Raw genomic sequence first — 24344 nt, 5'->3', positions numbered from 1 at the left:
AAATGTAAACAATAAATACCGTTTTGTGGCTCTTGAATGTGTCGAACAGATCGCTGTAAGTTAGATCATCAGTTAAAACTAACTGATCGTCTCTTGCTTCTAGTTAATTTATAGCATCAAAATCAAATAAACCACATAAATGAACATCATAAAGAATGTTGTTTGACTACAAAAAGATGTCTGTACACTCCGTTTTTCAAGTTCAAATCCTACATGTTAATCTACTATGAGATCGCCTGTCAAACTCCCGCGAAGGCTTTTTGTGTGTGTGTGTGTGTGTGCGTTTTGCGTGTCTATGGCAACAACAGACTTTAAACGGGAATACAGAATCACTGTCGTAAAAGTACCGGTACACACATTTAAAATCAGCGCGCGCGTGTGTGTGTGTGTGTGTGTGTGTGTGTGTGTAAAACTGCCACTGGAGAAAAAATAAATAAATTAAAAAAAATATAAATCCCTACCGACCAATGACCTCAACTGACAACCAACCGGAACCAAACTTTTTTTTTTTTTAGGCCTAATGTGCTTTCAGATGAATCTCTTAATCTCAGCAATTTGCCGTTTTGTCTTGACTTTCTTGCTCTTGGCACTTTCACACTAGAGCTGTTTGGCTTTTGGAAGTTTGGTTCACTTGTAGCATGCAGTTAGGAACACAACGTGCATAACCTGTTTCACCAGTTTTGTAATGAGCAATGTTTATAAAACTGCCAACAAAAGAGAATCTTTAAGGAGATCCTTCACCAAATAAAAACTAGATGTTTAACGTTTGAAAATGAAGAAATTAAGACATGAATATTGGTATTGTAACAGAGTCAGATTCTTATTACACTATCTTCATTAATTGCTCAAATATTGTGAAAATCAAATCAAGGGTTTTGATGGGGACATGCTACATCCTCTCTCTTTTGTATACCCCATCATGACAGTAGTTTGTGGAATTGCGCTTGGATAGCTACAAGCATTTGTGTTCCCTTTATTGAATGATGAACTCAGAGTATGAATATATCTGTCATCGGAAGCCATGACTTATTGGATAAGCTCTTACCTGCTCTGACGCACACATGATGTCACACATTGGCTTGCTGGGTCAGCCTCGTAGACTCTTTGTGGGTAAAAATAGCATGCAGGGTCTGTTCTCCTAATATTTTCTTCATCTTGGACTCTTGATGCGGTTTTGGCACAGATACAACTTTAAGTTGGTTGAGTGCCAGCTACTGAGAACACTGCATGAGAGAGAGAGAGAAAGAGAGAGGTGCCTAGAAGACTCCTCTAACAAAATCAGCCTTAAATGGTCACACACTTTTCCTTGTGTGAAACACACCCGTTAACGCACCCTGGAATGCTCTTTCTGTGCCATACTTAAAATGCTGTGTTAATACCTGTTTGCTAATTGTAGCTTCTTGGGTGGGACACCCTCACACACCACACACTTCCACCCATTTAAACTTCAGACCCGTTGGTTTTTCAGCAGCAGATTTTAGGGGCACAATTTTTGTTGTTTCTTTCTTTCTTTCTTTCTTTCTTTCTTTCTTTCTTTCTTTCTTTCTTTCTTTCTTTTTCTTTCTTTTTTTCTTTCTTTTTCTTTCTTTTTAGGTTAACTATACCATTCTCATCCAGTGTTGTTATTGTTAACTAAAACAAAAAATATTAAAACATTTTCAGTAATTTAAAATATAGCTGAAATAAAATGAATTATAATTATTAAATATAAAATATAAACAAAATTAAATGGAAATTAAATGTTAATACTAAAATTACTAAAACTGACATAAAAATAAATGCTATGAAAACAAAGAAATACTATGATGCTCTATTAATAATACAAAAAATGTTTTTCTCTTTTAAAATAATTTTTTTAATATGTTGTTTTGATGACTAACTAAAATAAGTTAAAGTGCTAAAATGACTAAAACTGACATTAAAATAAAGCTAAATAGAAATATTAAAAAACTAATAAAAATTCTGAAAGCACATAAATAAAATTCTAAATAAAAACAGAAAAATCTGAATAAATTATATAGTGGTCTGTTAATAATAATGCATTTCTCAAACATTCTTTCTTGCATGTTTTCGCATCATCTTTTTTTCTTTTGTGAGTTATTGTAGTTACCTAAAACAAAACCCAAAATCATAAAATTTTGTTACTTTAAAATAAATGTTGGTAATAAAAATGTATAATGTCTAAGGGATACTAAAATCATAGTGTAGTTGTTTGTTGTGTGAGTTTTACGCTGTAAAAAATAAATGCATAAAATAACAGAAAAAGTACTGGCAGCTCTTTACATACGACATTATCTGTTAATTTTATGGAGATTTCTGTTAACTCTATAACACAATGCAATGAAGGAAGTGCAAAATTCTAAATACTGGCAAAACAACTGTAAAAAAAAAAATACAGAAAAATTCCTTCAAATAAAACCGTATATTGTGCCCTGTTTTTGCAGATGTTTTTTTAGAGTGTATGAGTATGTGTCTGTGCACACGCTAGTTCTCAGGAAAGCAAATTAGCAGCTCACACTCAATTAAAAGTAGGGCAAGTGTTCCAGCTTGTACATATTTTTGTAGTGTGTGTGTGTGTGTGTGTGTGTGTGTGTGTGTGTGTGTGTGTGATGCAGCTAGAGGACGTCCAGTGCCAGCTGCCGTCAGAAGGAGTGTAGCCCAGTGATGCTGAGTTGTTTTTGGGTAGAGTCACAGCGCACATCCCTGAGGTCATGGAGGAAACCTGGTTTTCTATAAAACTATATATTTCATGTCCTGTGGACGTCAGAAAGGGTAAGAGCTCTACTCTCGAGGGGTTGTTGGGCAGTGTTTTACCTAGTGAGCTGATTTGGATAGTAGCATTTGGGCATCATTAGCCAAGTTCTCAATGTTGAAATGTTTCAAAGAAACACTTTGAACACAATTTGAAACATGCATATGATGTCCAAAAAAGCTGTCTAGGAAGGTTTTGCTTTAAAGACCTCATGTGGAAATAAATTAGAGTCATGGGGTATTTGCTTTTTAGGAAACACTGTCTGCTGTTCTCCACCATCTGACTGTGTTAGCTCTTGTCTGTGTGTGTGTGTGTGTGTGTGTTTATCCTTGGGCTAATCGGGTGTTGGCATCATGGGGGGGCTCTTCCCCATCGCGTTTAACATATGGGCCATCTCTCTGGCTTAAAAAGTCAATGTGTGTGTTAATTTTTTGCCAGAGATGAACAAAGAGCAGTTGTTTTGGCTCCGCAAACACTACAAGTTTGTATTAGTGTTACACATTTTTTGACTTTTGTGTACTCCGTTATGTGGGTGCGTAGAATTTGTTATACTTATTTTGATGGGTTATTTTACTGTAGTGCTATAGTTTCTTTATTGCAGTGGTCTCAAACTCAATTCCTGGAGGGCCACAGCTCTGCAGAGTTTAGCTCCAACCAGCTCCAAATCACACTTGCTTGGAAGTTTCTAGTAATCCTGAAGACCTTGATTAGCTGGATCAGGTGTGTTTGATTAGGGTTGGAGCAAAACTGTGCAAAGCTGTGGCCCTCCAGGAATTGAGTTTGAGACCAATGCTTTATTGGGTTGTTACTTTTTATGTTTGATAGCAAATGTTGATCACAACATAGTTGGTCTTGAAAAGTGAAAAGTTGTGATTTGGAAGAAACAAATTCATAATTAAGGAGTTTTAACTTTGAACCATTGATTTTTCAGGAATTTTCAGCAAATTTACATTTTGGGTGAACTATTCCTTTAACAAGCTTAACTGGCAAGACTTGATTGGTTGATTGGCATGCTGGTGAACAGCATGAAACCTATTGAGCCACCTACCTAAACAGCATTTTTGGCCATCATATGCTCACTTGCTATTTTCTTGAGACACAGATGCCATGTGCTTGGACACTACAAACAAAAAGTAGCATTTTCTAAATTTTGCAGGCCAAAATTATTGCATTTGCTGATTTTTCTCAAAAATTGCAATGATGTTTGCTGTATTATTAGTGGTTCTTTGCAGTAAAAACTCACCAAAAAACATAATTGGTAATTGCATATTATTATTATTATTATTATAAATATTATGTCATTTGTCTTGCTGACAATAAGATTACAATCATGGCTGCTGCATGCATGGTTTGGCAGAATTCAAGCAAAGAGCGCTGCATTTATAATCTCTAAAAGACTTCTCAGTTCATTGCAATCTCACAAATCTTTGTATCTTTGTACACAATAAATATATGCATAATTAATATTTCATAATGTCTACAATCCGTGCGTTATAATGAGAGCAAACGTGAGCATGCAAATATCAGCATTGCATTTAAGGACAAGAACTCCAAGGCACTCGAATTGTAGTGAAAAGTTAAAAAGCCTTTTTATTGCATCACTGGCTTTAAATGTTAAAACTCTTTTGGTGAGAGGTACATCTACGCATTGCGGCTACATGCCTTCATCAGGGTGTGTGTAACCAACATCATCTCAGTTCATTTAACAGCAGTTAATTACTCAAATTAGAAACACCTGGTCACTCTATGTAAAGCAGCTAGAAGGAAGAAACACATTTCAAAGAGCAAGTCTCACACAATAAAATAGAAAAAAAAAAAAAATTGTAAACACTTTTTCAAAAATCTAATTTCAAGAGTCTAATTCACCATTTAAGCCTGGTAATGTAGTTGCTTTCAATCCGGTCAATCAAGTCAGCACTGCATTGTTCAACGCTGCTGCACACGTAATCAAATTACAGAAATGCGTTACTGCCCAACACTGTTTTTTACAATGTTAGACTTTAGAGACTATAGATTTTGAGATGATTTTTTTTTCTCCCCAAAACAATAATAAATAAGACAAAAATGCAATGTACAATTTGTATTTGCATTGATTCTTACCTTTAGTGTGTAATGTGTTGAGTGTTAAGCGAGTATTCTCAGAATGGGGTCCTGTGACTCAGCTACTTGAGACAGAGGGAATTATGTCTTCAGCCTGTCTATGTCACTCTCTCCTTCGTTCCATCCCTTTCACTCTTTCACTTTTCTTTCGGTGAGATTTCTCTGGTAAAGAAGATTGAGGTGGGCACCAGTAATCTGTCTCATACAGTCTTGCATTATGTGCTCCTGTAGAAGGCAGAAATCCCTTCAGATTAGAACTGAGAATAAACTGGTTTAAAGCCTCATCCCCTCTTTACCAGACGCATCCCAGCAGAGAAAGACACAGAGATGAGAGGAGCTCAGCAGATTAAGAGAACAGTGCTTAAAGGAATAGTTCAGCCAAAAATAAACAATTAAGAAAAAGCTCTTTTATTGATCTTTTATTAGTTGCATGAACCAGTTTTACGTCAAGAGCTGACCGATGTTTTTTAGAATGTTCTACTTAACTGGAAAGTAACAGCGTGCTGGTTTGGAACGGCATGATGATGAAACGTTTCATGAGTAGTTAGGTTTGTCTGTTTTCAGTATGTGATACAGTACTTGATGTTTGAAGAACAGCATGACATCTGGTTTAATCTGTGGAGATCATCTCATGACAGACCGCCTCATGTTGTTGTTTTCTGTCTCTGGATCCATCATCCTATATGCAGGTGCTTTAATTGGACAATGTGTCCTTTCGGATAGTGTCATCTTTTCCTCTGTGGGGGTGACGTTATATCTGACATGCTCAGTGGCACATGGTCTTTAGAAAAGAGGAACAGGTAAACTGTATATGTTCACATGTGTCTACACGTGTCTGAGACTGATCGCTAGTTTGTAAATACAGCATAGCTAGTGCTCAGGTTGGGATTTAAACAAACTAAAGATGTATATAGAGACCAGGATATCATTCATAATATCATTAAAAAAAATTTACCCTGAAAAAATGTATTAATCTACTATTAAAACCTGTAATGCAAACGCTAAATTCCAAAGGGATGAGCCACACTGAAGAAGCCATTATAAATTGATTTTAAATAAACACCTGTGAGAACACTTCTTAAATTATTGTGCCATGTTGCTTGCCCATAGCAGCCAGGCTATATTTGTTATAATACTATATAATATAATAGTTTATAATAAATGTATTATATTTTAATGATATATATTAAGTTTAATAAACTAAGATTTATTATAATTATCATATTATAAACATCATTCATATTAATACTACCAAAAAATGCTTATTTAACATTTGTGTCTACAATCATAATATTGTGGTAATTTGATTTACATAAATTTTGAAGAATTTACTTGCCTTCATGTTTTAACAAACCTGTTTGCTGTAAGAAAAAAGCCTACATTTAGGATTAATTAACATTTTTGCAATATTCTAAACCGTTTTCGTACGCATTAATATTGTTGTATTTAATTCCAAAGGAAAGGATTCACCACTTCAAGTGTATTTTTTTTTTTTTTTCTTTTTTTTTTTTTTTGTGGTTGAGGGAACACGTGGGGAAAAGTCCCCTGGTCAACACTGTATCACTGAAAGAAATCTCGGCTCACAAACTTTTACACCATCGACAACAAAAACGCACAGCATTTTTAATACATCGTTTTCATGCGTCTCATTACGCCAGAGCTGTCAAACATGTGTAGTGATACAATGTTGTTTCTACATAACAACTTACAACCCTCTATGGACACCTTGGCAATTGAATCACCATTGGCTAGTATTTATTTTAGTTTACTGAACATTTTAACTGGACTGGTGGTGGTGCTTCTTTGGTCATTCAGTGTTTCTGTAAAAAAATAAATAAATACTGATAAGATATTAATAATATGATTTCTACTAATAAAAAATATAAAACACACTAAGGATTACTAAGGATTAATGAGCTGCTGGATTCATGAATATTAATCAGGTTTTGTGTGTTCGCTCGAACTGATTTGCTGAAATCAAAACCAGGACGATAATAGGTGAGCGCCAGCCAATGAGATTGCCATTCGCGCATTAACTCCACCCACTATTTTAGCCTCCAACTAACACACTGGCGAGTAAAATCAGAATTGATTAGCCATTGGCTAATATTAGACATCATTTAGAAGCCAGAAGGAAGATTTAGTCGCATATGAGAGTGATTTACTCGCAATGTAGGGGGTTGACTTACTAGCCACAGAGCTAACTTCTGAAAAAGTACTTGAAGACTGGAAATAAAATGCATCGCCCAGACAGCAGTTATTAGACACGCGACCGATAATACTGTTTGTTAGTTTGCCTATTATGCTGTTAAAAACAGTAAGATAAACACACACTGTCCATATCATCTAAAATGTTGCAGAATGCTGGAGGAAAATGAACTTACGGGGTTTGGCAGACATGACACTATGTGGAAATTTGTGCACGATAAATTCAATTCTTCACACGATCTTGTATATCATGAGGGTGTGGTATAAAACGTGCTGTAAATAACCAACAAATATATCACTCCGCCAGCGGCTCTAACTTCAGCTGCAAACACTGCACTGGGAACAACGCCGCTGTTTACACCGCCTTTCTCCACGGAGCTGTTTCGGATGATATTACACTTTATTGTGTGTTGTACACACACCAGGGATGGAAATTAACTTTTTTGTCCACCGGCCGGGTGAAACAGTATGCTATTTTTATTTACCTGCCACAGTGGCCGGTAGGTGAAGCGAGTTTACCCGCCACAACACAAAATCACAAGCATTTGGCTGGTGGCGGGTGCTAATTTCCATCCCTGACACACACACACACACACACACACACACACACACACACACACACACACACACAAACACAGTAGAGAGGTATTCACATGCTTCCTGGCCTAAGGAGGAGCACTATACCCAGAGACGCTCTGCTCTGTTCAAAACCAACTTCAGCAAATGCATAGCAGACTTTAAGATGGGCAGACTGGTAATTACAGGAACACAGGTGAAGAAATGAAGGGAGGGATGGAAAAAACTGAGTGGTATGAGATCTTCTGCTTCTGCTAAAATGGAAAAGGCAAGATTAGTAACATCCAGTACACACTAGTACTATTTACTCAGCAGTGTGTGGGCTGTATGCGTGTTTGTGTGTGTGTGTGTGTGTGATTATAGGGCTGCAAGAGATAAAGGAAGAATCAGAAACAGAGGGCTAGTATACAACTCAAAGGACCACCCAGCGGGACACACACTCATGCTTTTTATACACTAAGGTCTGTCTTGGTAAACATGTTTGATGCCAGGGTGTCTGGAAAGCATTGAATTCTTTTTTTAAACTAATTATAAAATAGCATCACAACCAGTAACACCGCTGACAGTTTGGGGGCGGGGCGGGGCTATCTGCTTGAGCATCTGATGTCATGCCAGGAAACCTGCTTTAAAACACTCTTTTTATAAAAAAAAAATTTTGTATTAGAGGAGCAGATTCCAGCATATTTTTCAGTGTTTTTCCACAATAAATTATAAAGTCACTATTAAAATATCACTAATTTCATAATTATAAATAGGCCTATAGGCCTAGGCGATATGGAAAAAGAAAATCTTTTTTTCAGGACATTTGTTCGGTTCAAGATTTCATTTTTTTACGTTTAACTAGTCAACTTAAAACCGTAACATGAGCATGATTCAAGTAACATTATTTTTTTTACCATCTGGTTAAAGAAAGCACACATGAAGTTCACCAGGGTGATAAACCTAAAACAAAAGGACTTGTTACAAATCTTTGCAGAAAAGATGCATGAAATATGATGGCAAATAGTGCACAAGCTTGCCTCAAACATGTCTGAGGATCAGAAACATAAAAAGAGAATGCTACATATTTCTTAGCCACAATGTAGACATTTAGTTTTAGAGGCCATTTCAAATTTTAAAATTACTATAAGTATAAGACCAGGTGACTATTATTAACAGTAAATGATCTGTAAAAACAAATAGCAGCAGCTTTCAGCCTGTCATCATCATGGAAACATGAAATATCAGTAGTAATTCTTTACAGGTTGTCATTCCACTGTGCTGATTGTCTATGTATGTAAATGTGCCTAATGGATGTGTTTGAACATTGCACTTGTCTCACATTTTTATCGCTAGGTAACACCTAGCAATATGCTCTACTGTGGTAAAACGTTACATTTGAATTAATCGATCAAATCAGAAAATTCACCCTACTCATAAGAAGCTGTTAAGCTGCTGTGGTCTTTAGAAAAATTAAAGGAATCATAAACTGAGAAACCAAAATTCCCTTGATCTTTTGACATTTGAGGTCATTGTACTATAAAAGAATCCAGTAAGTTTCAGAAATCAAAACTTTGTCGTCAGTCTAAAAACAGCTTTTATTGAAGGCAGTCTTCCAAAACAACAGCATGTGGATTGTACGACTCTATGATGTAATAGTGTGGATAAGCACCGCCTCCACAGATGATCATCAACACCTGCACCTACAGCGCTGCCTGTTTAGCCCCGCCCACTGATTCATGCATGTAGTGTTTACGAGAGAGACGAGCGCGTAGGTCTATGCAGAAACCAAACTATAAAAATGGCTCTAAATACAAGAAGGCTCTGTGGAAAAACAAGTTGTGGAAAAACAGTCTTTGTATTGCCTTCCTTCTGATCGCAATGTTAGGAAAGAGGCAATGAACTTTATTTTAATGAAGATTAAAAAAAGACTATTACTTCTAAATTATAATTTTTTTTTTAGGCAAAACTTGATAACATTATAAGTGGATCTCAGAGAACAGTACAAAATAAAAAACAGAGGCAGTTCGTGACCCCTTTAAAGGAGTAATAAAAGCACATTAAAATCATTGTGATATTCATGACATGAATACATTTTAAATTGCCAGCCAAATAATGTGGAATAAATTATAGATATTCAATATATTTCCAAAGATTTGTTGAAGTTTGTAGGTCTCGAGTGATGTTATGAGGTTCATTGAGTTCATAGAAACCCTCTCACTCAAGACCTATGTGTTTTAGCTGTCTGTGTTTATGCCTGTCTGAATACTTGCCGTATTTTCCTCTTCAGTGGCACATAGCCATGAGAAATGCATGTCTTCACCATGCAAAATGAAGGGAGACAGATGCATTACATTCCCCCACCAAATAAAGGATGATCACGTGTGTAAGTTTTGTCTTGAGTGTCATCATGTGATGTGCCTGCGTGAACTTAGCTCTCACATTGACAGAGGGCCGTGCCAGACTTTGGTGACATGCACACACTAATCTGTTTGTCCTGCGTCACATCAGTCATGGCCTCAATCAGAACGTAGGCCATTATCAGGAGGGCACTGCTGTATCACTGTCACAGCAACAATGGCTCACTTCCTGTCATGAATTTGCTGATCCTAAATTTATGTTGTTTATTTATTTTTTTATTGCATGAGCAAAGACTACTAGTTTATTACTTTATTTCTGGAGGTCATTGGGTTGCTATATTTTTATAATTCGATAAATCAAACCGATGCTAGTCAGGATGCTTAAACAAACAGCAGTGTTTGGATAGCGGCAGAGTGTTTAGAGTTCTTGGAGAAATCAACCAACTAATCAACATATGAATGCTTTATTAGCAACTGTCTCTGCATGTTAAGATGCAATAGGAGAAAGTATTTTAACATTTAACAAATAATTTTTCATTTTCACAAACTACACACTTCACCTTAAAGCACCTGACAAATTTGTCTCCTCGTCAAGTAAACATTAACAGTGCGAAGTTTATATATTGAGCTGAATGAGTGTATTTTTGGTTGTAATTGAAATAAACAAAATACCATTTAATGAAAATTTTAATCAAGTCCTTGACTTTGAGGTCTTCTTTATGCTAATATTCTCATAAGTTGACAATTCACTTTTAGTAGATGTATGTTTTTTTTTTTTTTTTTCAGTTAAGGTGATTTTTTTTATTATATAAATAGATTAAAAATGACTAATTTTCTGCACACATGTATAGAAATCTATACATAAAAAGAAACTAATATAAAAAATGTTGCAACAAGCGATCCTTCCCTTGTGAAAAATATGTATACTTAACTAGGAATACTTTTAAAACTGGTGTTCCATACCAGTGTTTCTGTAGCTCAAGTGGTAGAGCATTGCGGTTGGGGGTTCGAATCCCGGGGAACACATGATAGGAGAAAATTGATAGCCTGAATGCAATGTAAGTCATTTTGGATAAAAGTGTCTGATAAATGCATAAATTTTAATTTAATATGTAATGTTTTTTTTTTACACTTAAATGAACTGAAAATGCATTATACTGTTATTTAAATTTGTATTAAATACTGTTCACTAAACATTTATGGTAAAATAAAATGCATTTCTATTGAAACTTGAATGCCATTTATTAATATATTTGTATTTACTAGTTTGTAATGATCAAGTTCCAATTTAGTATATTGAAATTATATTAACTTTAAATGTAATACTAAATAACGCAAAGCATTTGCCTGCTGAAAGAAGCAGTTTTGACATCAACTGTACCAGCTAACTTCTGAAACTAGAAAGAAATTGTTTTTATCAAACTATTTTGTATGGTATTTTAGGTTCGCTCTGTTACAAAGTATTTGTTTTTCCCCTAGACAAAATACTAACTATAATTTAGACAAAACACTACACACCTATAGTACATTACAGACATTTCTTTTGACAGCCATCTCTCTCGCTGTTGTAGGTTTTAAAGTTTTTGTGGTTGCTTATGCTATCTCGCGTAAAAAATCGCAGCTGTTAGCTTACTTTCTCAGTTTTTTTGTTTTTGTTTTCTGTAAACCAAGAACTAAAAGCCATATGATAACAAGCTTGTTTTTGTTCCTCAACTATTTCATCCATCTCACAGTTCAGAGAAACTCTTCCTCTCGTCTCGCCCTGTCAACGTTTCTACCATGCTAATTAAAACGCCCTGACTGCTAAACCAATTTGACTCTCCATGACCAAATTGAGTAAGCTCACATTTCAAACGGATCTTAACTCTATTTTCCTCTTCCTTCAAATTCCCCGGCTTCAAACGTATTTTTCCCCTCAGAAGTTGTTGACGCAGCGATGGGGATGACAGAGAGCTCAGTATATGAAACTAAACACTGCGACTGCCAAATCGATTCTCCCACAGACACGTGTTGACGCGCGAGTGTTATGGAGCGTGTTTGTCAAATGTAGTGAGCGGTCTGGGATGGATAAGCGTGTGTGAGTGCTGCCATATGGAAAGTGGAGTATTTTCAGCTCACATTCCCCACATAAGGTCAATAAGGTCGGCCTTGAGGTCAAAGGTCAAAAGCTTTGACCTCGTGAAGTTAGATGTGGAAAGGAGAGAGTGATATACCCTCGTGTTCGGCCACACACACTCTCTATCATTCTCATGTTTATAGGTTGGAGTAATTGAGTATTTTAGTTGTACACTAGGTCTTTGCAAATGCACACACTTACACAAACAAGCACATGCGTAATTTTATATACTTTATGTTCACAACATTCCAAAAGCATTAAATGCAGACCTCTCTTTGGATTCCATGCTTGACTTTCCCACGACAAAACCCTTTAGGACAACCCACCCCCATTCCCCTTCTCTCGCTCCATCTTTCTCATTCTCCTTCCCAAATAGACCTATTTTCTGAAGTGTTCTGTGGTAAATTAAGTGTCTGTGTGCTGTTTGTTTGGGAACAGTGTGTTTGTGGTGTGTTTTTTTGGGTGGGTGTGTGTGATGCTCAAACTCTGAAATCTCTGAAGTCACTCAATGACAGCTACACAGATTTCATGCACAACACCGCACAGCTGTATCTGTCTGTCTGCCGTTTTATCTGTCTTTATCTTCTCTGCGCCACTCAATTGCTAGTTATACAACAGTTCCAGTTCATTTTGGAAAAGCTGGTCTTAGCTAAGATTAGTTAAACTTCAACGTAAGTTTCTGAAAAAGTAGCTATAGCTCTGCTACAAGACACTTACAGAGTCAACTTAAAGGGATAGTGCACCCTAAAATGTAAATGCTGTCATCATGGATTGTCATTCTAAAACTCTTTAAAGGGGCAGTGTTGTTTTTAAAATGTGACTATCCAATGATATAATGTTGAATTTAGTCAGTACTGTATTGTTTGGCAAGTGCTGTATTTTCTATTAAGACAATTAGGTTTTTTTTTTTAATGAGTGAACTTGTTTAGGTTGATGGCATTTAAATTTGAACAGATAAATCTACAGTAAATACAACTTAAAAACTGGTATTTAATTTAAATACATATCTGACTATAAAAAATGCTTCACAGTGACTTGGCAAGCAGTTGTTTTATCAATTCTTTTACATGCGCCAACTGAATAAGCCAGTTCAGTAGACGTTTTAATGCTACATGTCATTACAGTTTTCTGTGGATTCGTTTACAAAACAAGGTACAAATCGACGTGGGATTGCTCATTTGACAGTGACGCTTTGTGAGTTAGTAGCATCACAATTTTTTGTTTATCACTAGGGTCAGTCTGTTAATCTGACTGGTCGAGCAACGTTCTAATAGTTTTTTTATGTAGTCCATTTTTTGGTAATCCTGACCAAATAGTTTTTTGGCAGAGAAAAAATAAACAAAAAAGCTGCCTTTAATGTATTGATGCAGTTGTGCTGTAGTTCTGTTTATAAGAGCTATATTTATTAAAATTGCATAAATTGTGATTGCATTATTGTTTAGTTGTCTGTCACAACATATTATACACACTGTTCACACATGTACACACTCACGGACGGATTCGGTTCAGTTGTTGTGTATGAAGTAAGCACTGTACTTGTGGGCCGGTGGCTTCAATTCATCTGTGGTGTGTGTGATTTTTGGGGGAGAGGAAGAGGAAATGTTGGAACACTGTGACACAAACTGCATGTTGTTTATCTTTAAGAGCAAACGAGCAAAACAGGATTATAGCAAGAGAGGACAGCAGAGATGTAGTTTGAAGAACAAAAGCACATGTGACTGTCCTGCCCCCTCACACCTGCCCACTGACTATCTGTGTGTGTTTCCACATTAACCTCTGAGCTCCACACTCCTGATTGGCTGTATTTATGTTTTCATAAAAACACATTTGTAACTGATCAATCTTAGTTTCATCATTACTTCCCTTCACCAAATAAATAACACCATGATTATTTGCTAATACCGATAGACAGACAGACAGACAGATAGATAGATAGATAGATAGATAGATAGATAGATAGATAGATAGATAGATAGATAGATAGATAGATAGATTGGTGTGAATAGAGAGATGGATGGATGAAAAGAGAGGCAACAGACTGTTAGATGGATAAATAGATAGACTAAAAGATGGATTGGATGGATAGAGAGATGAATAGTTAGTTGGATAGAGAGATGGATAAAGAGATGTATAAATCGCATTTGTTTTGTTTTAGGATGACTAAGGGTTTATATGATGTGGTTTCAATTTGTCCTTTCTCTTTGGAGTGTCACAAGTGTCACACTTGGTGCATGAAGAAGATCTGTAAAGCTGCAAAGACTAAAGTCTCAAATCCAAAGAGATATTCTTTACCAAAGTTGAGACTTTGCCACGCCCCCACAAAGTTAAGACTTTGCCTTGTCTACATCACTATGTGGAAATATTTGCATAATGCCACCAAAATGTTCACGCACAAAAAGAAGGTGTGGTTTCAGTAACACAGTTAGTGTTAAAACAGTCATGTCAGGGAGATGCTGTGTGTGTCTAGGAGAAAGAAAAAGCACTTTATTTGGCCTTCAGAAAGTAGATGGATTTAGAAATCTTTAAGATTATTTACAACAGAACAGAAACACATTTTATGGATGACCATTTCGTGAACCTGGGAGAGGAGCTAATTCTGACTTTGCTACGACAATCTGGCGCTTCTGAATCAGATACTGTAAGTATGTTTTGTTATTAGTTTAAGTATTTGCTATTGACTGCTTTTCAAATGCAGAGTTTTGCGTGTCGTGGCTTGTGTTCTGCAAACACATACGAGCTTCATCACTGTGTCTGTTCACTGATGGTAAAACTAAGGACATTATTAACTGTCTTTATATTTATTTTGAAAGATGAAGCAAGTACCATTGAGATGAATTAAATGGCTGTAGATCCTCAGGCATATGAGAGCTGAAGGTGAGGTGAACTTCTGTGTGTTTATTTGAATGTGTCCGTAGGTGTAATAAAGACTAGGTGTAATAAAGTTTTTTTTTTCTCCATCACTATAATGCAGCACATGCATTACCCTTTCTGCTCAGCTCAGTGTGAACACTGCGCTGGTATTTCCTGTTTATGCTGTAGCAGAAACGCCCTTTGAACTTTTCCAGCATGCACTCCCTCAGGACACCCCCATTCTGCACTCCGGCCCTCTGTCCAGCCTCTCTCAGCATCCCTTTGTGTTCAGTGCAAATAACACAATCAGCATGGCCCACACTTGCCAAGATGTTTAGAGTTTTTTGTGGTTGGGTTTGTGAATGAGTGTGTGTGAGAACCTCAACACCTGGGCATCACAGATGCTTTTCACCCCTCTGAAGATTAATGAGCTGATGTATTCATTTGTAATCACAGATTAAGTCACGACTGCATTCTAAATACTACAAGGATGGCTTTTGGTTTAGTTATAATAATGAGGAAGGCCTCATGGGAGACCTTGTTTATATCTGATATGTAAGGAATCAAGTAACAAGAAGTGGATCTGAAACATTTTTTTGATCTTTGGTTTGTTAACATTATCTAAATTAAATAATAGTATTATTAAATGGTTACTAAAATGTTTCCCTGATAATTTTTTTAAACATTTAAGGATCCTAATATGTATTGTCTGTGATGCATCAGATGCATTAGTTCAAACACTTTAAATGCATGAAGATCTGTCAAAAGTTTGGGGTCAGTAAGATATGTTATTTATTTGAAAGAAATCAGGACTTTTATTCAGCAAGCGTGCATTAAACTGATCAAAAGTGACACTAAAGGCTTTTAACGCAGAAGATTTTAAATAAATGCTGCTCTTTTGACCTTTTTATTCAGCAATCACTGTTTCCACAAAAATATTGAGTAGCACAATATTGATGATAATAATGTAAAGTTCTTAAGCAGCAAATCAGTATATTATAATACATTACATTTTAAAATACATTCAAATACAAAACAGTAGTTTTAATAAACGACTGTTTACTATATATATATATATATATATATATGTATATAAGATTCTCCATTAAAAAAGCATAAGTAAAAACTCTTACCAACCCCAAACATTTAAATAATCATGCACTACATATTCATGTATATTTGAGAGCAGAAATATGGCACTTTTTACCCAATCAGAGATGCTATCTTAGATTAAATGAATTTGAGAAACATGTTAATATCAGGTGTAAAATACTTCCAGAGTAATGAAAGACTAAAAACAGGTAAATATAAGATGATATTGCAAAGCAAGAGCAGGGAAATATCCATTACTGCCCACAACCAAACTTTGTTACAGCGTTCAATCCCACACTGTAACATAACTTTATCCTAATATTTATACCAGCTAACTTTCTCAGCAGAGTCAGAGAAGAATGATGTGTTTTGTTCCTTGTGTTGAGATTATTTACAGGCCTGCGACATTGTATTTACTCAACACTGTGGATAGACTGTTGACATTTGGCCATGAGACAGTAGACACAATGGGTGGGAAAGACCACAGCAGGCACAGAAACGGAGAGAGAGAGAAGTTTGTGCGTATAAAGATTCCAATCAATAGGTGGCCGGCCACTTGAATAAAACAAAGAGTTTGTTTTTCTAAATGAGCCCAGAGTGGAACTTAAGGAATGGAGGGTAGTGAAGTGCTTCTTTAGTTAATTCAGGCCTCTCGGGGAGCTGAAGATGTATTGTTTCACACGCCGTGAGTCTGATCTGATCGAGTCGAGTGGATCGAGGACGGTCCAAGGGAGTGGCGATCCAAGTTCATGTGTGTGTGTGTTTTCGATGGTAAGACTCACATTCCTGCTACTGTAATCCCCCTCCCTCTCTCTCCTTGTCCTTCTCACCCTCCCTTCCTCCCTTCCTCCTTTCCTCCCTCGCTCTCTCACTCTCCCTCTCCGCACCACTTCGTAATTAAACGACCGCATGGTGACGGTTAGAATTTGAGCAGAAGTTAATAACCTACAGAATTACGGCAAGAGCTTGATTAGCCCAAAAACTACATTTTGAACAGCAGACACTTGCGTCTTCTCCTCGATTTGGTTGTTTTCCTGCACATTTGATCTGGAGGGAGGTGTCCTCTGTATTCTCAGTCACCCCAAGCAACCTTACAGATCGCCGTGCCACCTTTGGGTATGCCAGGGGTAAGTACAGTATGTCTTCTCACCGTACGCTCAAACATATGCTATGCATCACTGTATCAGGTAAGTTTAGAAGGTCATGAGCAACAGGTGTATCTCAAAGGATGCAGTCACTTGTACTGAAAATATATGTTTGCTCATAAATGGATGTAAATGTCTGATTTGTTTTTTTGTTGTGTTGGCAAAGTCATGTCATGTTAATGGTGCTTATATAAAGTGGTTAGAAGTTCTTTAACTGATCCATTAGCTGCAGAGTTCCGATTAACGTGTGCACACAGAGTAGCACTATAATCTGGATCAGTGGTCTGAAGCTGGTTTACACCATTAATCAGGCCAAACAAAGGTCAGCTAATGTTGATTTTACATTCTTGTGTGTTTGTGCGAGGGATGTTCATGGTTGCGGATTGGTGTGTGTGTGTGTGTGCACGTGCAGTCATGCTTTGGTTGCTGGAGTTCAGTGGCTTTCTACTGGGTGCTTTGGAATTTCAAGTGTTTTGTTGCGTTTGCTGGAACATGTGCGTCTGACATCCGTTTATGCATGTGTGAAGCGACATAAGTGGTTTGTGTGTGTTTTAAACCTACACAAACACACACAAATTGTATACATGCAACTAATTGTGTGCACATGTGCTAGTATGCAAAAATACTCACCAAATGTAAACTTCCAAGTGTGTGTTTCTTGTGTTCACTGAATCAGCATGTGTAGCTGATAAATGAATATAATTGTTACATGATGAGGTTTTCATAGTATTGTTACAACATTTTTGTTAATGTTGCTGTAAAATTTTGATCAATATAGTATATAGTGTATGTGTCAATATAGCAGTCCATAGTGCAGCGGTTCTCAATTGCAGTCCTCGCGCCCCACTGCTCTGCACATTTTGAACGTTTCTCTTCGCGCTTCAGACATTTGTTCTATTCGAACATAAGTGCCCTGCGAAGTGGACATCACAGGATATTCAGCCATGATTCCAGTTCGAAGTGAACGTAGCTATATGTTCCAATCAAAGTGCATTGAAGTGTGCAAGACGTGAATTTAAATTGTATTGATTTACAGAGGTATATGATGTCACAGTTGTCCATGTTTAAAGACGCTGCACAGCACAAATCAGTGAATGAATGTTTCGATGTGAGGTAAACTTCAACAGATTTCCCCTGCTCAGAGAGTAGGGAGCAATGAACAATTAGAACACAGTTCATGAACGGAGTTCATTTCTAACAAGCTGATTATCTGAATCAGGTGTGTTAACAAAGAGAAACGTGCAAAATATGCAGAGCAGTGGGGCGCGAGGACTGGAATTGAGAACCGCTGCCATAGTGGATTCCTGTTTTTCCAGTCTGCTGGAACACACTGTCTGTTCAGCCTTTCCTGTTGTGTTTCTCATACACTACACCGCAGTAGCCTGGATAGTGTGTGTGTGTGTGTGTGTGTGTGTGTGTGTGTGTGTGTGTGTGTGTGTGTGTGTGTCTGCACATTGTTGTTGGTGCTTTGATTGAAATAGTTACAAGCAGTCCTCTGGTATAATAACAATTTCCTTAGGCTAATAAATATTAAAATTGTTATTGCTTTCCCTTTCTTTACCTAAAGCTAAACACAATGTTAAATCATATTTTTGATGTATGAGCTATTCTTTGAAAGAAAATAAAAAAGAGGAAAGTACTATGCCAACCATTGGCATTGCATCCCACACATTCCTGTCTCTTAGATATGGATAGATTTACAGTTTCAAACTACCCACAGGATATTGCCATATTTGCTTCATAGCAAGAATACTAGTAACATTATAAATGTTTTTAACTTCAACATATTACTAAAGAATTGAATTGTAAAATATACTTTGTTTGGTTGATACACATTCAAATGTTGATTTTTTTTTTTTAAATGTTTAAATAAAAAATTGTTCTGGTACGTTTCCAAATATCTGTTTGCTGTATATTTAAGTTTTTAGGGTATTGAGTTGTTAGCAGCATGTTGGAACTATTGATTCCAACTATTTTTGTGATGGGAGTTGCTGCTTATGTAGAGCAGAGTTGTAGTCGAAAATGTGGGCAGCATTTAAGATCATATTTTCTTGTCATGGACTTGAGAGCATGTAGACTCAATCCTCTTCTGGTCCTGGTCTTGACTATAACACTGATGAGTAACATTTCAAATCAGTCACAAACAATTCCATTTCAGTTTGGATGCTGTTTTTAAAAGCACCTGCCTATAAAGGTATAAAAGAAGAACACAGCATGTGTTAACCACAATCTCCATTTGTTTTTTTTTTCAGGGACGCCGCTCAAAGATGGCAGCCTGCTCCTGGATCCAAGGCTGCCATGTTGGTGAAAGTTAACAGCATTGGAAGAAACCAGTCTCTGGGTCCATCTACCACCCACCAACTTCTCCATTTCAACCCCACCAACACTAGCACTTCACCCAAACCAGGTTACACAGCGCAACTTGACAGAACCGGTTTGTTCAGTAAAATGGCCGTTCCTGGAGACTCCAAGCAGGGTTACCACCTCAGAAAGGGGGATGCCAACTTCTGTCTGGTTTTACCCTCTTCTAGCTCTTCCTCTTACTCTGCCCAACAGCGCTCTGGTGCAGGTACACCTCGCCCCTCCTCTCCTCAATACGGAGCTACACCCTCAGCACCCATCTACGATGAACCTCCACCCATTGACTCCCCAATTTATGATGAACCCCCAGTGGAAATGGAAGTAGAAAGTGCGCACCACTTACACCGAGTACCCTACTCTACCAGTCACAGCCTGCCTAGAGGAACCCAGCCTCCTAAACTCCTCCAGTTCCCCCATTCCAAACACATCTGCAGCTCCTCAGCTAGTGAATACAGCCCGGCCGGCCGGGAGTGCATCAAACACATGGTGAACGTGGATGCAGCTGCATCCAAGCACCAGCCCCAGACATCTAACCCCATCGAGGAGCCTTCAAATACAGCCAGTCCTCAAATACAGCCCCAGTCTCCAGTCTCTGCCCAGATTAAGAAGGAAGTCTCTGTAGAGAAGAAGCAATCATGGAGGCTGTTGGAGCCCCGCCACAGCCGTCAAAGCAGCCAGGCCTCTCAGGAGTACCCAGGCCCTGCTGCCGTCACGTACCAGGACTCTGGCTACTCCACAGGGCCATCCCCAAGTCTGCGAAGGAAGAGCCGACGTCGTGCAGCTCTTTTCACTGGGTCGGGTCGACCCGGATCAGTGGGCAGCAGTGGGGAGTTGAATGCGTTAAATGAGAAGCTGATGGCGGAAATGAGGGCAGTGGTAAACCGTTCCAATGCACTACATGGAAGCAAGGCCAGTCTGGACACTGAGATGGGCTCAGAGGCTTCTGGAAGTACTGCCCGCTCCCCGGTCAGTTCATTGAAGATGGGGGCAAGAGGGAGCGAATCGAGGGAGGATGTGACATCAAGTAACCGATCACTGTACAGGGGCGGGGTCAACAACCACAGTGATGTCATTCTGTCACCACTGGTGACAGATGGGCTTGGAGGCAGGCAAAAGAGGACATATGAGAAAGTGGATTCGCTGGAGAAGAGCGTAACATCGCAGACCAGCTTGGCATCCCCAGAACCACCAAGGTCACCCTCACAGGTACCAACATTTTTTGCAGCTGTCCACTTGCTTGAGTCTGTACATCTGGAAATGTTGTTATGGTCGATCCAGTGCAGCAATCTGGCTTGCTCCCTTTCCTACCAAGTTTTCCTGTGTTCTTTTTCTTTAATTACCCTTCCCTTTTTCATGAATCCTCACATTCGATGGTCCCACTGTGTCTAATAGTTCTTTGGAGTGGAAAAGCACTCGCTTCCATCCGGTCGTTGTAGAAACTATGCAGGAGATGGCGAGGCTTGGGGTTTCCTTGGCTGAAGAGGGTGTAAATGTTCCATTCTAAGGAGATTTACTTTATCTGTCTGTCTGACTGTGTGTGTGTGTGTGTGTGTGTGTGTGTGTGCGTGTGTGTTGTGCTTAGATTATAAGAGGATTGTACAAAGGCCAGTTGTTGTTTTTCTCATTAAAGAAAATGTGCAGGAATAAGGGGAAAATGGTGAGTTTAGTGAGCAAGAGATTGATGGACAGGGAGATGTAAATGAGTCAAAGTAAAAGATCAGCTATAAGTGCGTGTGTGTGTGTGTGTGTGTGTGTGTGTGTGTGTGTGTGTGTGTGTGTGTGTGTGTGTGTGTGTGTGTGTGTGTGTGTGTGTGTGTGTGTGTGTGTGTGTGTGTGTGTGTGTGTGTGTGTGTGTGTTTTTTTGTGGAAGATGTACATATGGGAATCGAGTAGCAAGTAGGTCAGTGTAGAGCTCGAACCAAATTACTTTTTCAGACCATCATTATGGAAGACTGTATTTAATGTAGAATATGTTTTATGTGAATGGACACAGCAGACAGGGGAACTCGAGTAATCTTTTTCGTTATACAATGGAAGTCAAGCAGGAATAATTAAGCCCAAAGTATACTTCATTTTTGTACATGTACGTTAGTGTATGCATACAGTCAAACACAAAGGCTTTTAAAGTATACTTCATTTTATAGTGTGCGCAAACACTGGTGGTCGACGTATGCGCTCTAGAAAGATTCACCTTAGTCCAGTGTCTGTGCTCTTTAGTATCCATTTTTTACTCTGAAACAGCAGCCTGGGCCAGTGTTGCCACCTTGTGGATCAACTGATTACTGCAAAACAAATTGAATGTGCATGTGCAACAAATTCAAATTCAAAATTCACATATGCATGTAATAGTCTGTTGACAAAAGTCGTCTTTTTTTTCCTGAAGCAAATTAAAAATAACATGGCTTGGCAAATTATATGTTCAGATGTGTTCTTCTGGCAATCCAAATAAATTAATAAGGGTGAAAAAAATTGCACGTGCTCTCTATTCTCTGCGGTGCCTCCTCCTAGCAACAATGATTGCATCCATTTGAAGAGCAAATCATGTAAAAAACGCTTTTTTTTGGCCTTAAATAATGGTGCAAATGGCAGTAATTTGACGAGCGCAAATGTTAGATTCATTTGAATACTCTCCTCCCCTAAATTTTGTGTCTGTAAGGGAAACTCCTACAAATGCATATTCAGTAAGATAAGGCGCAAAAATAACTGTCCATGCCTTTTCAGCATTAATTTTTCACTGCGTGTCTTTAGTAAAACCTGACAGAATTATAATTTTTTTTCTACATACAACACGCAACATCACAACATCCATTCATGACAAAACACAAAAATAACAATAGATATCCTCTATATAATCCAGTACTTTAGAAAAAGAACACTGCCAACCATCAACAGTGCCTGGCTCGGCCCCATCAATTCGTGCCGCTGTACATTAATGAGACATAAACTTGGTATAATCATATAATCCTTCTATAATTACGAAGATAAAACAAAGTTTACATAGATTATTAACAGAGTAGGACACTCCTCAAACATATGAAGAAAAGTACCTGTTGATGCAGTATTACAGAAATGCCAGATGTAACTTGGATGTAGTTTCATTTTGAATCTTTTGGAAGGAGTTATTATACATGGTCTATGAAGACGATGAGCCAGGTTTTTATAGGTTAAACTGAGGTTAGACCACACTTTCTCCCAATTCGACAGATAAATTAAGGCGACAGATAATTCCCGATTCCAAACAGATTTGACAGAAAAAGCCATTGTAATGCAATCAACAATTCCACCACACACCAAGGAATTGACAGTACAATTTTAACGCCAAAAGGCAGTTTAGTAAATCTAGCCCCAAGTGCTTTGGATTCAGGTTCTACGATTTAGGGCTGGGACAATAAATTGATGCATCGCAATTCGTGGATAGATTCTGAGATTTTTGGAATGTATCATGAATCTCTTTCAAATTGATTCTAAGCTTCGTTTTTAACAGCAGATTGCACTCTAGGCTAGCTTTTGACCACACACTCAAATGCTTGAAGAAGAGCGCGTGTGCATTCGGCTGGGTTATGTAAGTGGTTAAATCAATTCAAGAGTAAATCGCGATGCCTTCTGAAAATCTCAGAAGCAATGCAGAATCATTTCTCAATTCGCGATACATACATTTATTGTCCCAGCCCCTCTACATTTGATAGCATTAGCATGCATTAATGCAGTTCATGAAGTCATTCTTACGTGAGTGCTGGAAATACTGGAACATAAATTAACCTTTATTCTGTGCTCCACCAGAAACAACCTGTTCGTTTTAAAACATAACAGAAATACAAACCCTAGGGCTTCATGTATAAACGTTGCTAATGGACAAAATGGGCATAGAAATGTGCATACCCTGTTTTCCATGCACGTATCTTCACGTTATTACATCATAGAGTGCTATAATAATATTTAAACTAAACTTAAGATCTCATTTTATGAATTCTTTTAGCAAGAACAATGATCAATGATGCACACTTAAGATATTAAGTGGCTATATTATCAAGATATTAAGTGCATAATATTATGGCGGACACTGCTGGATTCGTTGATCAAACTGTCCATTGTCGGGTTTGAATAATAGCTTACTGTACAACTTCAGTGAAAAGAAAAAAAAAGGTAAGATTTGCATGTTTCCTTTTTTAAAACACTGCGCCGAGTCAGACAATTGTATTTACACTGTGATAAGTAGGCTATCGGCTAATCTGTTTCCACTAAAAATAGCTAAAAGGTGTTACCACCTCAAAAAGGGCAAAACTGCATATATTTTATTTGATTTAAATTGCTCAAAACAATTGAAATACTATTTGGCCAGTGGTAAAGAATGAGGTCAAGTATATTCTGAACTAGGCTATTTATCTGAGAACTAAACAGTTTTGTTTTTATGAATATTTTGATATATTCTAAAACATAAGCTACTGGATGATTTTGACAATGAAAATTAATGTGGCACACTTTGCATTTAGTCCATATATCTTATTTCCTTAACGTCTTGTGCCTTTGACTGTGTTAAACATGGTGTCACATGGATGGGAATATGCATGGAAATAATACGCAGATGAGGTTATGTATCGTAAAATGAGATGTCGTAAGCTTCATATATGGTTATTTCGAGAAGAAGACGGAGTGGAGATGCATGTATGCACAATCTTCCCCTGACTGGGATTTATTAAGGGATTTTTGCGCAGGCTCTGTGCATACTCAAAATCAAGCTTTTGTGCGTACCTACACTTTTAGAATGAAATCTACGGAGAGTTTTATACATGAGGCCCCTGGTGCTA

At 37.6% G+C, this 24344-nt stretch overlaps 1 protein-coding gene across 3 annotated transcripts in view; it reads left to right on the top strand.

The window, feature by feature from the left end:
* The window catches only part of LOC132117968 (rho GTPase-activating protein 39-like), a 73078-nt gene that overhangs the window by 35763 nt on the left and 12971 nt on the right, over nt 1–24344 (top strand). For 2 of the 3 annotated variants that reach the window (XM_059527383.1, XM_059527382.1), the window contains exon 3: nt 19431–20745. In XM_059527383.1, coding sequence (XP_059383366.1) covers nt 19431–20745 — 1315 coding nt within the window. Of the gene's footprint in view, nt 1–17003; nt 17161–19430; nt 20746–24344 lie in introns of those variants that run through there. The other variant, XM_059527384.1, reaches the window with a different exon arrangement.

Source organism: Carassius carassius, chromosome 37 (assembly GCF_963082965.1).
Source record: "Carassius carassius chromosome 37, fCarCar2.1, whole genome shotgun sequence".
Lineage (NCBI taxonomy): Eukaryota > Metazoa > Chordata > Actinopteri > Cypriniformes > Cyprinidae > Carassius > Carassius carassius.
The sequence above is the reverse complement of the archived record's forward strand: the minus strand, read 5'-3'. Positions and strand labels throughout refer to the sequence as shown.